The 16,334-nt window shown below is 41.8% G+C and overlaps 1 protein-coding gene across 5 annotated transcripts in view; it reads left to right on the plus strand.

Moving 5' to 3' along the window:
- keap1a (kelch-like ECH-associated protein 1a) overlaps positions 1-13,889 on the plus strand; it is a 39,015-nt gene extending 25,126 nt beyond the window's left edge. For 2 of the 5 annotated variants that reach the window (XM_016664292.1, XM_007578381.2), the window contains exons 2-12: positions 2,695-3,458; positions 4,781-4,980; positions 5,084-5,240; positions 6,432-6,524; positions 6,656-6,802; positions 6,936-7,042; positions 8,243-8,372; positions 8,555-8,751; positions 11,248-11,453; positions 11,566-11,742; positions 13,001-13,176. In XM_016664292.1, the coding sequence (XP_016519778.1) occupies positions 3,246-3,458; positions 4,781-4,980; positions 5,084-5,240; positions 6,432-6,524; positions 6,656-6,802; positions 6,936-7,042; positions 8,243-8,372; positions 8,555-8,751; positions 11,248-11,453; positions 11,566-11,742; positions 13,001-13,176 (1,803 nt within the window). In that variant the 5' untranslated portion in view covers positions 2,695-3,245. Of the gene's footprint in view, positions 1-2,666; positions 3,459-4,780; positions 4,981-5,083; positions 5,241-6,431; positions 6,525-6,655; positions 6,803-6,935; positions 7,043-8,242; positions 8,373-8,554; positions 8,752-11,247; positions 11,454-11,565; positions 11,743-13,000; positions 13,658-13,693 lie in introns of those variants that run through there. The other 3 variants (XM_016664291.1, XM_016664290.1, XM_016664289.1) reach the window with 2 other exon arrangements.
- Positions 13,890-16,334: the final 2,445 nt, after the last annotated feature.

A 16,334-nucleotide genomic window follows, 5' to 3' on the forward strand; every position in this document is an offset into this window, starting at 1 on the left:
CCACCTTTGGCTTTGCTCAGTGAAACATTGACTATGTGTGGAAATCTGTTGATATGTAAAATATTACTCAAAGATATGCACCAATTTGTTAGTAACAGGAGGTCGTTTTTTTTCCCCTTCTGTCAAATGTAACGGTTAATATTTTTTTCTGTTTCGAGCAGCAAAAGCTCGTCTCTTTTTACCTCAGAGAGGCGCTGATCAGTTCTCCGGCTCGATACAGCTGACCGGTTTACACATCATTCTAAAAAATGTGCTGCATGTTTCTTGTTTTTGTTTAGTTTTGAAGATTATTATCATTTATGCATCAAAGCATATGCCCCTAACCTTTATCTGAGGTGTAGCAGAGTGTGGATTCATTTATAGATTGAAAAATGTGGGAATTAGTTTCATTACATTTAATTTTAAGAAAATCATTTATATTCAGAGATATACTAATTACAATTGTCCTTGTCATATGCCAATACTTTTGAAGAAGTATAATAATATGTACTCACTGGCCAATTTATTAGGAACAATTTTTCAGTTCCTTGGTAAGCCAAATAGCAACTCCAATAGCCAGTCACGTGACAGTAACTTAATTCATTTTGGCATTTAGATGTTATTGAATTAACACAAACAAAGCATCAGAAGGTAGATCTACATGTCTTTGAATGTGTCTTGTTGCTTGTTGTCAGATGGGTTTTGCAGAGTTTTTCAGAAGCTGCTGATTTTCTGGGATTTTCTCTCAGAACCGTTTGCAAAGTGGTGCGAGGTGATAACAGCGCAAGGTGTGCAGAAGTGGAATTTGGTCTAAACAGAATGCAAGCATAGACTGGTTCAGTCTGGTGGTGCTATAATGCAGGGTTTACTGCAGTGTATTATAAGCCTGGCGGGCCACCAGGCTTTACTTGTGCCCCCACCAGGCTTAGCATTGCTTATTTTTTAAAAGATTTTTTAAAAAATGTTTGCATTTTTTAAGACCTTATAGTTGGTGTTCAGGTGTTAATCTTCCAATCTTTTAATAAAACATGATTATCAAGTGATAGTTTCAAATTTCCTGTCAACTTTAAACATTTTTTAACTCAAAAAGACGACGAGTCGCTGGATGAATGACTGCCTAGCGCCTCAACCACCAGGCTTAGCAAGTTTTCTGGGGGAAAACCTTGTAATAGGATAGGGGATATTTTCTTGGCACCATTTTTTGTATTTGTTTTTTGTTTTGTGGCTACGCTCAGCCTAAAGAAGCTACCGGAAGCCCTCCTCATTCGAGACTGATTCCCAGCTTCACGATCCGGTAATAACGCCTGATAACATCATTGGTAAGATGTTTCCAGTGGCAGATGTTTTGAAAACAAGTTTCAACACACAGCTCTCAACTTTCAGGACGAGACAATTGACTTGTGTGTACTATTGCTTTATTGACACTGACATATTTAATATGCAAGTCAAACTGGTCCAGTCAGCTCAGAGATGAGCTGGAGGAGAACACCTGTTTGCTTTGCCCGGACTGGTTTCGCTTCATTTTTTCTAGAGTCTTCTTTACATTCTGAGAAAAGAATTTAGTAACGATAGCGTGACCTCTTGCTGCATTCATTTACTTTTTTCCCCCCTTCGCCTCCAATGATTGTGCACTTTTTGTGTTTATCAGTGAGCTACTGTGTAGCGAAGGCTCAGGAGTCAATTCTCCGTGACTCTCACTCTGTTAGCGCCTCACCGACGGACAAGCAAACCTTACAATATAGTGTCAATCTAATCGAGCAGAGAAGCAAATCATTATGGTTGCAATAATTATTTTAAAAGATTAGAACAGATTAGATTACCTTGCCACGGTTATCAAAAAAATTATAGCATTGTTGTGAAGTCTGAGAGCTTTATAACATTATAAACTGACTTTTAAATACCTGCGAACACAGAACTCTTCTAAATTACATAATTCAAGCCAGTCAAAACAACAAACGTCACCTCCAGCTGCTGGTATTTGGTGTGACGAACTTGGGTGAAAACGCCACAAAGCATACGCAACAGTGTAGGATCTAAACAAAAATAATATTAAACTCTAGGGACAGTATGACTGAGCGAGACTGAAGCTGTCTTTTCTAAATAAAAAAAAAATTCTCACTGTATCGAAGTTTTTTTTAACGCGGCCAAGATTTAACAAGGTTGTTGAGTCAGGCCCAGTCCCACACCCCGATCCAAAGTCGAGCAAGACAAAAGCAAAAGTGAGAATTTTGATCACGCCTCAGTAAGTGGTTTCAGGTCACAGCCTTTTGTGTCATACTTTCTGTGACGCTTTTATAGCACTTGAAGCCGTTTTTGAATGTGAGACTCGTTTGTGTGCTACTGTTGCACTGTAAATAAATAAAAGTGTAAGTTCAAACAGATAATCATCACTCACAGTCATTAATATTTTTTTGTTTGCTTTTGCTTGGTATTTATTCACGTATGATCAAAAAAGTTTAAAAAAAAGTATAACTTATGAAAAAAAACTGAAGAATTTCAATAGAAAATGACCTTTTGATGAGGAGAAAGGTGGAGCACACGGCAGCAGCAGCAGTTTTATGGTTTCAGCTAAAAGGAAGTGAAACTTCAAGTGCGTTACAAAAGCACATTCTTAAGAGATCTGAATCTCCTGGCTGGTTACTCATTCAGTTAACAGCATCTCTGTTCTCACTCCTCTTCTCTTACAGGCTGAACATCCAAAAGAGTGGTTTACAGGCTAAAGCCTCCTCTGATTACGCTCTTCAAAGCAGATCCGAATCTCATCTGGAACAGTCGGTAACGTCATAATGGATCACCGACGTGTCCCAGAAACCCTTGAAATCCAGACCAGGAAGAGTCTGATCGTCATGGTTTGATTCGAGAGCCATCTGAACACACACACACACGCCGTCAGCCACGATGGAGATGAGATGTCTGGATAAGGACACGTTGTGGGGTTCAACATGGTTTGCCTAAGAGACATGACCTGGAGTTGCTGGGATTTCCTCTGAGCTGCTCGGACTGGGTTTTGGGGCTTCGCTGTGGTTACTAATGGAAACGAGCGTCATCCTGTTTACATCCCTCATCTCTCGGGAAATCCAAACTTGACTGAATAGATTTTTGTGTAAAGGTTCTTTGCAAGATGGAGCGCGTGAGGAAGCGTGCTCCTGTTCAACGCCTGACGCCAGTGACATAAGAAGAATTTAAACCGATAAAGACTGTATGACTCTGGCATCCTCACGAAACACAAACCCTTAATCTGGAGTGTTTCTTTCACCGACTCTAGCATGCATTGCCCCGTCAGGAAGAAACGTCCTACGTGCGAATCTGATTTCTCGGCCATCGTTGTTCCCTCCATGCACGGGTCTGGCTACCTCGACTACACTGTCGAGAACCACGCCTCCAGGTCCTTTTTGGCCATTGATGAGTTTAGACGGCAAGAGATGCTGTGCGATCTGGTGTTGCACGTCACGTACAAGGACCGGACGATGGACTTCAAGGTAATGCCGATCCCAGATACACAGCACTTTTGACCTTTTCTCATCTGTTTTTCAGATTGTCAAACTCTTGAGTGTGGCTTCAGCACACCTGAGTCCCTGCTGTGTTGGGGGTATGCCTGTAACAGCTTTGCATGTCCAGAAACTCAGGATTGTCAATTATATTGAGGGATGAACTTTAACTGGGCCATTTTCGCACAAAATGATTAGATCGTTGACATATTATGGCTTGTTGCAACCTGCAGACTTCACTTTACCCTTTGACCTGCTGAATCCGTGTAGTGCGCGACTATAAGTTGTCATGTGAAAGCGAAGATTCATTCTTGCAAAACAATTTAGTTCATCCAGGAGGTTTTGAATAATTCACATATTTCTTATTGCAATGATCACATTTATTTTAGGTGTTGTTTATGTGACTCGAGCTCATGGCCTCCATTTGAATTGTTTATTAGAAATAGAAAAGTTTCAATATGAGCGTGAAACAGATATTAGTCAAACATACATTATTTCAAACTCCAAGCTGCCCAACAACCTGATGACTGACAGCTTCTTCATTAACTTACTGTTTACTCTTTTTTAATAGTTTGCATGTAATCACACTTTCACCTTACTCTTTATGTCAAGAACTAATAATTTTATTCTGCTTTTTTAAAGCACCTTATCCATCCCAGGTAGTTGAGTGATTATGCAAAAATAAATAAATAAAAAATCTTATTTTTGACCGAGGGGCTGAGTTGTCGCAACATTTGCGAACTTCATGTATTTTAATATAAAATGGTGACAAAATGCTTCCAATAAAAACATCGTCTGAGTTAAACAATGGGATGTTATTAAACCTGATGTATTTATAGTTTTATTGTACCCTTGTTTAATTTAAACTTCTTGCTCGGTTATAAATTATTAACAGGATTTGTTCCCTTCAAGATAATTTGAGGGACAAATCTCAGCTACACAGCTGGGTGATTCTTATGTCCTGCCAAAATGGCCTAAATGTACTAAATACACTAAATACCAGAAGATCTGTGTCTGTCCAAAGGAAATTCAAAAATGATATTATTTTTGGAGTTGACTTTGAAGATGACAAGTTCACGATTAAGTGTTCAGGAAATAAATAAGTAAAAAAAAAAAAAACAAGAAAAAAGATTGGTGCATCTATAAGCTTTTGGCAATATATTATGAAGTAAAAACAAACTTTTTCAAGATTATTTAAAAAATGGAAGCATCAACAAGAGAAGGGATTTGCGCTGAAAGAAACATTTTACGGTTTCCCCTCATACATACTGTTTTATTTACTTAATGATCAATAACTACTTGTGTGTTTTCAGGTTCACAGAGTGGTGCTGGCCTCCTGCAGCGCCTTCTTCAGGGCCATGTTCACCAGAGGCTTCAAGGAGTGCAGCGCTTCGGAGGTCACCCTGCGCGACGTGTGCCCCGAGGTGGTGGGGAGACTCATCGACTTCGCCTACACGTCCCGCATCACGGTGGGAGAGAAATGTGTGCTGCATCTGCTTCTGGCCGCCATGAGGTAAACGCTCCTAAAACGGCAGCGCGACTTCGAGGGAAAGCGGGGTGAATTCGAAAGGCCGACTCTCTCCTCACGCTTTGCTTTTCTCTTACTCCCCGGGAAGATACCAGATGGAGGACGTGGCAAAGGCGTGTTGCGATTTCCTCACAAAGCACCTGGAGCCGGCCAACGTCATCGGGATCTCCCGCTTTGCCGAGGAGATCGGCTGTACGGAGCTGCACAAGACGTGCCGGAAGTACATCAACTCGCACTTCAGTGAGGTGAGGAGCTCAAACCCTCGAGTCTCTTCGTACGGTTTGCTGAAAGCTTCGCTCTGGTGAAACGTATACCAAGAAAAGCAGCTGTACGTCCTGTGAATTCGGTTTAAACGTTGTACAAAGAAGGAGACCGCTGAAAACATCAACGATATTGCTTCTAAAAGTAAATCTAAAAGTCGAGCTAGCTTACAATGATTACATGCTGAGTTGCTTGCTAACATACCAGGTTGGTGCTACCATGTTGTTTTTATGATAGTTCCATTCATGAAAACGTTTGACAAAACAAGTGCTCTTTTTCAGAAACTTAGCGCTTTTCTTTGAACGTCTTCAAATGCAATGATTGGTATTTCAGCTGCTTTCTGTGCAGCTCTGCTACATTGTGATCTGTCGAGTGATATCACACATCACACAGACATCTGAACAGAGCAGAGGACACTGCTAAGATGGACTGAGAGCCAGCCAGTATGTTTTTGTTTTATCGTTACGTCACTGTTAAAATTTAAAAATGCTCACGTTCGTAAAAATTAGCTTTTTATAAACTTTGGGCACAAAAATGGGTCTGAATCTGGCAGTAGCTTCATCAAACATGTACCAGGAGTTTTTGTGAGAGACCTTTGATTATGATCATTTAAAAAAAGAAAAGCTTTGATCAGGATATTTTCATTTTAGTCTTTTACATGTCCTTTGCCTGAAGTAACTCAGCCTTGAACCTTTCCTGGCTGTGCTTTCAGATCCTCGGTCAATTTCAGATAAATTTCCACTTTCTTTTCCACTGACTTCACATCGTCCACCACGCGTGTTAGAAGTCAAGCCGTGTGGGGAGTCTATGCATAAGCCAGCGCCATGGAGACTCCTCAAAGCAAAATGCTGGTTATCAAAGAAGCTAACAGCTAAATCGTTGGTTGCTGCCTTTCATTTGTGCAATGTGAAATGTGTCACACAGCATGCTGACCTTGCACAATCTGATAAGTCAGCGAAAAGTTCAGCTGCACTGTGTCGTATCTGAAACCCAACTGATTGGTATCAGGGACAGACTACCAAAACTCAAAAACTTTGGCGCATGCGTTATACTTTAGGGTTGTTTTCCCTCTGTGTAACATTTTTGGATTTGGGAATGCAACAAAATTGTTCAACATGAAAAATACGCAAAGTGAACGTTTTCTAAAGCAGCTGGTTTTGTCTTTCTAACTCCAGGTAACCAAAGTAGACGAGTTCTTCAGTTTGTCTCACTGCCAGCTGCTGGAGCTCATCAGTCAGGACAGCCTGAAGGTGCTCTGTGAGTCTGAGGTACGTAGCAGCACCACAAACAAATGGTTGCATCTATTTGTTGCTTCCTATTTTTTTTAAATTAAATAACGACACTGCTTTCACCCTTTTTTTTTCGCCATAATTTGCATGTTAAAACAACATCCTTACAGGTGTATAAGGCGTGCACAGACTGGGTGAGCTGGGACATGGAGAGCAGAGCCCAGTACCTACATGCGCTGTTGAACGCCGTTCATATTTATGCGCTGCCTCCCAAGTTTCTAAAGAACCAGCTGCTGTCTTGCCCCATCCTCAGCAAGGTAAAAAGCCCCAGCTCGGAAATCTAACCAGAGATCTGTTCTGCTGGAAACCGCGCATTCGAGTGTTTAGTTCTCTGTTCAGTTTCAGACGACTCGTGCTTTTTAAATTGTTGTTCAATTTGTTTATCTCCAGGCCAATTCCTGCAAGGACTTTCTGTCTAAAATATTCCAGGAAATGACGCTGATGAAAATCACTCCTGCACCCATTCGTGGAACCCAGCTCATCTATGTAGCCGGAGGGTATGATCTCTGTAAATCCTCAACAGTGACTCGATTGTTTTTTTATTAGACCCTTGAGTTTTTTTTTTTGGTTTCATACAAATGGATTATATTTGCCTCCAGAAGGAGGTCTAGCCTGCCACCCAGTGGATTATTTTAGGAAACACAGCCATGCGTCTCAAAGAGGAGGCATTCTTCCCTCCCAACTTTTTCTATTGTCAGCAGTTTTCCATTCAGTAGCTGATAAATAAATATATTTTTTTAGGACTTTCATTACATATGAAATCATTCATCTGCTTGAATCTGACAAAGTAACAATTACTCCTGTGGCTGCTGGACATTAACTATCACAGTTAGAAAAAGGTTATCTCAAGACTTAACCAAGCATAAAATAAACACCAGGTAAACTTAACATGCATTTCCAAAAACATATATGTTCAATTGGTTCATGAAAACTGAAGGGTGTTTGAAACTACGACTGTTTAAAACATTAAAATACCTTCATATTAGGAATCAATTAATGCCTAAAGTCAACACTTTAGGCATTAACGTTAGATAGTCTTTGTACGAACAAAGACTGTCTAGATATTCTATGTGTAGATATCTACACATATAGATATAAACATGTCCGTATGTCTATTTTATGAAATCTACCTCATTTTTCTGAAGTAAGTGAAGACGATTAAAATCCTGAATTAATTTCAGTTCAGTTTAAAATACCTTATTTATGCCAAAGGGAAAATTAAAGTGTTGCCAAAACTCATATCACTTAAGTATCTTCAAAGAGTCGTTGTGATTGGTGACGCTGTGGGCATGAGTTATTTCCGCTAGCAGTCTGTCTTGCAGCGTATCTAAAGAGGCCTCTGACTGAAGACGCTGCTGTTGTGTGATGGATGGTTAGAAAGCCGTTCCTATCCATTCCTGTTGCGATCGACTAAAGAGACGGTTTGAACCGACTCCTGTGGGACTTGGTGCTGTAGTTCAGGCTTTTGAGATGCTAATCAGCTGCTCCCACTTGTACAAACCGCACCTTGTTGCCACAGTTACGCATCAAAACAACCGTCTGAAAGTAAAAAAAAAAAAAANACATAACAGAGCGTCTCCAATATGCTGCCACCATTACCATGCTAATCAAGCTAACGCATGAATAAAAATAGTCTCGTGTCACTCTGAACATTTCTCTGAGAACTTACTCACCCTTTACGTCTTTTCTCTCTTCAGATACCGGCAGCATTCCCTGACCACCATGCAGGCGTACGATCCCAGGAGGAACGTCTGGATGAAACTGGCCGACATGGGAACTCCATGCAGTGGCCTGGGAGCCTGCACGCTGTTTGGACTCATCTACGCTGTAGGTCTAATCGCTTACATTGTCGAGCTTGAGTCCATAAATAATGTCCTTCCTTTATAAATTGATCAAAAGAATGCATGGATAACAATGTTTTTTGTTGTTTTTTTTACTTTAGATTTAGGTTACTTGAAATGAGACGATTCTCATGTGATTTTCTTTTTCTCTGTTTTTGTAATATCCAGGTGGGAGGCAGGAACCTGTCTCTGCAGACTAACTCGGACTCCAGCTCTCTGTGCTGCTACAACCCGATGACCAACCAGTGGAGCCAGCGAGCCTCCCTCAACATCCCCAGGAACCGGGTCGGCGTGGCCGTGGTGGATGGCTGCATCTACGCCGTGGGCGGCTCCCAGGGCTCCGTGCATCACAACACGGTGGAGAGGTGAGACGCTGTGTGCACTGATCTATGCAGGCCCTCCAGAAATAATTCAACATAAGCGACGGGATGAATGGAGATGAGAGTTTCACTGCTTTACTTTTAAATCGCGGTGAGCCTCCCTTTGGGTATTTCTCAGTGAAACCTGCAGAAGTGGTTCAGCAGATTTACTGCTTGTAGCCAAATCAGACAAAACATGTTGGGGCAAACCTTTCTGGAATGTCAATCTTGATGGGAATGCTTTGCATCTCCTTGCTGCCTGAAGTAGCTGCGTCGACGTCATTCTGTTACCAAGAAATGATTTTCTTTCTTTTTTTTTTTTAGCCCTTTTTCAAAAACAATGGATTTCTAAGAGGACAATTCATTGGCATTCATCTGCACCGGCTTCATGAGGAGATGATGAATTTGATTAATGCTTTTAAAACGTGGTGTAAAGAATAAATGTTATAAGCATTAATAAGAATTATGTTATTAAAAAAACAAGGCAAGAAATTCACGGAACAGCCTCGGCATCAATACGGTTAAACTGAGAGGAGGAGATAACGTCTCTGCTGCTGGTAAAATACCACGAGAGCAGAGGACGGATTAGCTGGTCAAAGGTTTAATGCTGATGCCGTTTCCAAGGACACCTGGTCAAGGTGACCGCAGCACAGATCGATTTGTAACTCCAAATCAAAGAACAAAATGCATGACGCAAAAGAACTATAAACCAAGCTGTTTCCTTTTTTATGTATTTTATATATATTTATTTATTTATTTATTTATTTTTTACTTGACAAAAATCTGTTTGCAAGACATCATCAGTCTTGAAAGCAACCACAACAGCAGTGAATATCAAATCTGACAAGATCTGAGGTCATTTCCTGTCATGTTGGACAGAGACACTTGCTGCTCTCTGATTTGCTGTAACTCTGCGGGACTTTGTCGGTTTCCTTCCTCCCCGATTTAATGGTTCTGCATCAAAGTCGTCTCTGGGTTTGGTTATCTGTTCGTCTGAAACACATGAGTGTGATGTGAAGTTTGGCGCAGCAAAAGTTGGCTCCTAAACAAGCTTTTTAACTTTTTGAATTTGCACATTTGTACCAACTATTGGGGTATATGCAGGTGCATCTGGTCAAACTGGAGAGCATGCAGACTTTTATCCACATTGCTCTGCATTCAGCTCTTACTTCTGCTGCTTGTTCGCCTTGTTGTTTTTTTTTTTTTCTTCCTCTTCCTCTCAGGTTTCCACTAATGAAAATTTAAATGTGCCATTCCTGCCTAATTGTCTTCTTCTTCTTCTTCTTCTACTGCTGCTGTTCCTGCTTGGTTCTCTTTAGCTTTGCTTGGTCTCTGACCTGAAACCCCATCGGCCTCCTGCCCCCAGGCTCTGAGGTCAGAGGCTCCTTCCTTCCTCACACGCTCAAAGAACAGAGACGCATCGATCACTCCCTGACATGTCGAACAATACGGACACGGAGCGATAAGATTGGAGCTAAAGATCAAACTCGCACCGTGTTGGCTAATAGAGACGTATTTCAGCATTCACACCCGACTTGTCTGACTGAATTGAATTCAATATTCTGAGAGCACGTTGCTGCACACAGACACCTGTTACCTCTAAAGCCGTGTCAGCACTGAGCGTTTTAAGCGTTCGTTCCACATTACGGAGAGGTTTTCGGAGTCGCTGACAGATGCCTCCAATTGAAACCAAGTTTGGTTGGCGCTCCCGGCCGACCTTCCCCTGCCTTTTAACTCTTTAAAGATTCACGTTTGTTTTACTTTGTGCAAGTGTAGCTCGGTAGGTGTTATGTATAATTCATTCAAGAAATGAGTTTCTGAAGAAGGTCCCGAGGGGGCAGAGAGAGAGAGAGAGAAAAAAAAGTAGAATTTAATGCATGCAATTAAAATAATGAGGTTTACAGAGACGAGATTTGATGCGCTGCAAAAATACAATGAATTCAGAGTAAATTAATCTTAAGAACACAGTTTTATTTGCCTTTAATTTCATCCTGTTTATTGAGATCATTAACCTGAACTATACCACTTATGATTCCCCCCCCCCCCTCCATGCCTCACATTCTGCAGCTTTGCAAATTAAACGTTTTTTAGTTTTTTTTAGAAATTCCTAGATATGCAGGAGCGTATATTTACAGCAAATCCAACAACTTTAATTTTTCATGCTAAATCTTGGCGTCGTCTTGAGCCGGTAACTTTTAAAGTGTCTCCAGGTCAACATGTTTGCCTCCAGCCGGCCTCCTGTGCTGTTTCAACATCTTCGGCTTCGCTATAAAGCTTGTTAATATTTGCCGAGCACGGTTGCGGGCTTAACCTAATCCACTCAAAGTTGACTGGCTCTCGCAGACCAAGGAGGTCGTTGCACTCGGCCGCACCTCCCTCTGCATCCGTTTGAAGTCTGCAGAAGTGCTGCGGTGATTTATTGGAACCGATTGTTAAGTAAAGTCATTAAAGGTAGATGGCGGACGATCGCCCGACTGACTGAACGCCGTTTGCTCCCTGCAGGTGGGATCCGGAATGCAACCGCTGGTCTTTCGTGTGTCCGATGTCCGTGGCTCGACTCGGAGCGGGCGTGGCGGCCTGCGGGGGGGCTCTGTACGTGGTGGGGGGGTATGACGGACAGAACCGCTGGAGCACGGCTGAGCGATACCTGCCCGACTCGAACACCTGGCACCCTCTGGCTCCCATGAACACTAGACGCAGTGGACTGGGTGAGCTGGATTTGACCACACTTGTGTTTTTTTTGTTGTTTTTTTTAACTATAAACATTAACAATCTCCGACTGATTTTGCTTCTACTTTTTTTTTTGTGTGCGTTTTGCAGGATTGGTTAGCATGAACTCTTACCTGTACGCCATAGGAGGCTACGACGGGCGGGACCAGCTGTGCTCAGTGGAACGCTACAACACCGCCAGGAACATCTGGGAGCCCAGGGCCTCCATGAAGCACTGCCGCAGCGCGCTGGGCGTCACGGCCCACCAGGGACGCATCTACGTCTTCGGTCAGTCTCGGCGCTGATGTCGGCCGCATAACACACAAGTCAGAAAAAACTCAGTGGTGTTTTGATGGTGTGTAACGCCTGCAGCAGTTTTGGAGACAAAAACGCTTTGCTGATGAGCTGAAAGGAAAAAAAAATGTATAAAAATCTTGTCAAGTTGCTAAACGCGCTGAAGTCCGAAACGTCTGCCTGCCACATTTCTCCTCAGCTGATGTTTGTGGAAATGTTTAGATGGACGTTTTTGCAGTGTGTGCGTAAACGTGCAGACTTTATGCAAGTCCATAATTTAAATATGTTGTAATTACATCCAACTTCAGGCAAACAGACACATAAGTAGCACATACACTGATTGTATGTTGTCTCCATTTTTATAAATTAAGGAAGTGATGCAATAGAAACAAATTATTTTTCCATCAAATTGCACTCAAGACTGCATTTATACTTGTCAACCTTCATATTTAGCCTTTTCCAATGGTATATGCATAAATCCGAATAAGGACTTCATTTTAATTAGCACTCCAGTGCAACCATTTGCACTCAGCTAATTAGTAAACGTTTGTGAGTTCAGCTACGGCGTTTAAAGAAAGCATGAGAATACCTCTTTTCTGTCAAATGTCCTGTAGGAAAGACAGGAAATGTGTGAAGGACGGTGCAAAAGAAACTTTTTTTTTTTTTACCTACATGCAACTTTCTTTGGATGTGCAGATAGATTAGATCAAAGCGTGTTCATGTCTTAGAATGGCCTAGTCGAAGTCCACACCATTAGGAATCTGTGGTAACACTTTATCGTTGACGCACTACTGGTCTTCCACCAAAAATCCTGATTAAACACTTTGGAGTTTGTAATGCGAAGCAGAATAAAATCGTTTTAACGGGCGCCATTTTAAGGCAGCGTAAGATAATTTTAACGACACCTGATTTTATGCCCAGGTCATAAAATCTCTGTGTGTTTATGTGTTTCCAGTATTCTTCTTCTGGTTTGTTAGTTTGAAGCTTGAGAAGAAGAACAATAATACCATAAACTAATTAGGTCATTCTGATTGTTTTGCAGGCAGGTCGATAAGCAGGTGATGCTTTGTTTTTACAGAGAAGGAATGGACTCTGCTTTAGCTTTAACTTTAATGTCAGCAGGTAGTGAAAACATGCTCGATGGATATCGAGTTCCTATACATAAAATCTATATTTGCTAATCCTGAACTGGGCTAATAAACTGGTTAAATGACTTTAAGCTGATTCCTTCTTTAACGCCGCTCTGTTTCAGGCGGGTTTAACCAGCACGGCTTCCTGTCCAGCGTCGAGTGCTACTGTCCGGACCAGAACGAGTGGGCGCTCATCACCGACATGCCCATCGGACTCAGCGGCATGGGCATCACCGTCACCATGGAGCCCTGCCCCGGCCCCCTGCCCGAACAAGAAGACGAGGATGAGTCCATGTAGGGCCAAATGACGAAGAGGCGTTGCAATCAAGAAGCAAAAAAATCAAGCGAAGAGGGTTCTTGGAATCAAAAGACGTTCCAAAATCAATAAAAAAAAAAAAAAAAAAAACTTTTTTATGTCGCCTCCTTCATGGACTTTGCGGAGACGGCACAGTTTAATTCCCCTCCTTGATGCGGTCCGAAGGGTAGTTCCTGTTTCAAGCCACAATCACGCACAAAAAAAAAGAAGCTACCCGACTGAAAGGAATGTTTATTGACACTTTTTCTTAGAAAAAGAAAAGACAAATAAGGCTTTATTTAGCCTTGATGAAGGAAGGATTCTCTCATGTTGATATTTCCCCTTTTTTGTCCCCTACAGGTCGTCAGAGTGGCATAAAATTTCTAAAAAGTCAATTTAAATAGATTTGATTGTTTCTATTTCTATTCTTTTCTGTCTTTTCTGTTTGCATCTTTGACAATTATTCTCAAAAGTTAACCCCTGTGTTAACTTTTATTGATTTTATTTATTAACTTTTAAGTTAATCAATGTTTTTCGACTTACACCAGTGAGACCATGATGGATAATTTTCTTCTAATTTCCACCTTTAAGTTAATCTACATCCTTTACTATTTACTATTTTTCAAAACAAATTTGCTGTGTGGCAAATGTAGCTGCATAGAGTAATCACTACTTGCGATCTTTGTTTTTAATGATCCCAATGCAAAAAAAAAAAACGTTAACCCTGTTTACCTATTTCAACATTCATCAACCTTATTGCATATCAATTAGCGATATATTGGTTATTGCCATGACATTATTCTGATTCTACTTGTTTCGTTTCCAGTTGAATTGTGTATAAATGTAAATGTTTGTCATGGTCTCATTTCTTGGTGTTTTAATTGGGTTTTGTAAAGTTTTGAGAGCCACTGGTTCCTGTTCAGAAGAAGCACTTTAAAAAAAAAAAAAAAAGATTTTCTGCTGTTCATTCAATCCCCTAGTTTTCGTGTACCGATATTCCTGTGCAATCTTTTTTTTTTTATTGTTGTTGTCTGTGACAATAAATGTAATTTTATAAGTTAATTATAAACATATTACTACCAGTGTTTACGTAATAATCCAGTTTTTTTTTCTTTAACAAACCTCTCCTCTCGCACCGTTGCAGTTTCAGTGGATTCCGTAGCAGTCCTTCGTGTCGCCACTAGATGGCGGAATAAGGCTGAAAATCGTGACAGACGGAGGTCTAAAATGTGTTCCCATCCTGACAAACAATAGGAGACTAAAATATGCAACAATGCAACGTGGGCACGATGATGAGCTGTGATGCGTTTGGCTCGTGTTTTATTCAGACTCGCAGCTGCCGAGAAGCTTTCATGCTCGCAGTCCCGAAGCAAAGACACACCAGGCCACTGGACCGCGAACAGAGTTAGTCATCAAACACAGACGTCACTCAGAGTGTTTGCGTCCTCCTCTTCCGCGCTGCTGCTCCCCGTCTCCTCCATGTCTCACCTGCAGTTATCCCAGCAGGACTTCAGACAGCAAGGTCCTGTTCTGCTGAGCGCAGCCTCGGTCACCTCGTCAGGTTTCCGAGATGAACAGATGAGAGGAAAATGTTTCATTCGTCATCTGGGATAATAAGTTGGGACGTGGTTCCTTGTCCAGCTCCGAGTGCGTCTGCGTGCACGCCGTTGACAGAGCAACCTGTTGGGCGATGAGCATGGACGGGCATGGAGGAAGAGGAGGGGGCAGATTCGCGCTCGGGGCCCCCGAGGGCGCGTGCAGAGACGATCGAGAAAGTAAAGGGCTCTTACTCACCACTTGCAGCCCTACATAAGAACGAGTGACTCACATGGCGAACGCATGACGCAGGCATCTCGTACACATTTGCGCTTGGTTACACAAATACGGGTGTGCTCGCGCGCAACACACACGTTTGTTCTTTATCTCCGTGTCTGTGTGCGTGCGTTATGTGTGCATGCGCGCGCGCTGGTGCAAAAACAAAGCTGCCTGTCTCTTATTCACAGGCTGTGGAAACAGATTTGACTCAATGTGTTCATTGTCTCATGAGGGGAGGGGAATAAAGACGGGAGATGTCGCACTGTACGGCAGGGAGATTTGCCTTTTGCCGAGAGTCACTGGAGGAAAATTAGCAGGCATGCAGATGTAGGCTGTTGTACATCTTCTGCATGTTCGCCGAACAATTGCACAACCCCAGGAGAGAATCTGATGCTCACAGACACAGGATGCAGTGACTGATATTCATAATGAGTAGCTGCTTAGCCCAGTTATTATTGAGGGCAAAATCATGGTTGAGTGGCCTAAAGAAAGCCAAAAGAAGGCACGTTGGTAGTTAAGAGAAAATCAAATGGGATAGAAGGTGCTCTTGTCAAGTGAAACCAAAATAACGCACCATAATGAAATCATAAGGTGGTGGCAGCATCATGCTGTGGGAAGAGCTGGGCAGAGCTAATTCTGGGCACTCTGGTCCAGTTAAAGTCCAGACCTAAGTCAACAAAACATAACAAACAAAGTAAAAGTCATTGGGATCTGCTTTTCTGTGACAGTATTTGCTATAAAATGTTTAGAAGACTTGATAGGAAGATGGATGAAGCCAACATCTTCTGTGGAGATGCATGGTAGTGGCAGCATCATGCCGTATATGTCTGGGTTTTCCTTTTTTTTCCAATTAGCAGTGGCAGAACATGTTCTGTGTTTGAACTGATGGAAATAAGACTTTCTGAGTTATCAAAACTACCATCTCCATCTAAACCTCCAATCTGTATGTCAGACCTAAAACCATTAAAGGACGCGATCCCTTTAATTGGCAGACCTATCCATATCGCACGCTGATTCATATTTAATTATGCTTGACATGTCCTTAGTAACAGGTATGTACCACAGGCCTTAAAGGTTTACTTGAGATGTTCTCTAGATGTAAAAAAAAATGCATTCCTGGATCTAATCCTCCTGTCTTGGGTAAAATTATTAAAAATACATATTTTCTAATTAATTGTGAGCATTTGCACAGAATTGGTCTGTGTAGACGCTCATCTTCCAGCAAAGCAACAACCCAAATCACACAACCACAGATGCAATGGCATGGTTTAGGTCGAGGGAGATTCTGATGTCTAAATGGCCCAGTCAAAGTCCTTATCCTCTCACCGACGCTCCTAGTGGAATCT

This window comes from Poecilia formosa, unplaced genomic scaffold, assembly GCF_000485575.1.
Source record: "Poecilia formosa unplaced genomic scaffold, Poecilia_formosa-5.1.2 Scaffold476, whole genome shotgun sequence".
Taxonomy (NCBI): Eukaryota; Metazoa; Chordata; class Actinopteri; order Cyprinodontiformes; family Poeciliidae; genus Poecilia; species Poecilia formosa.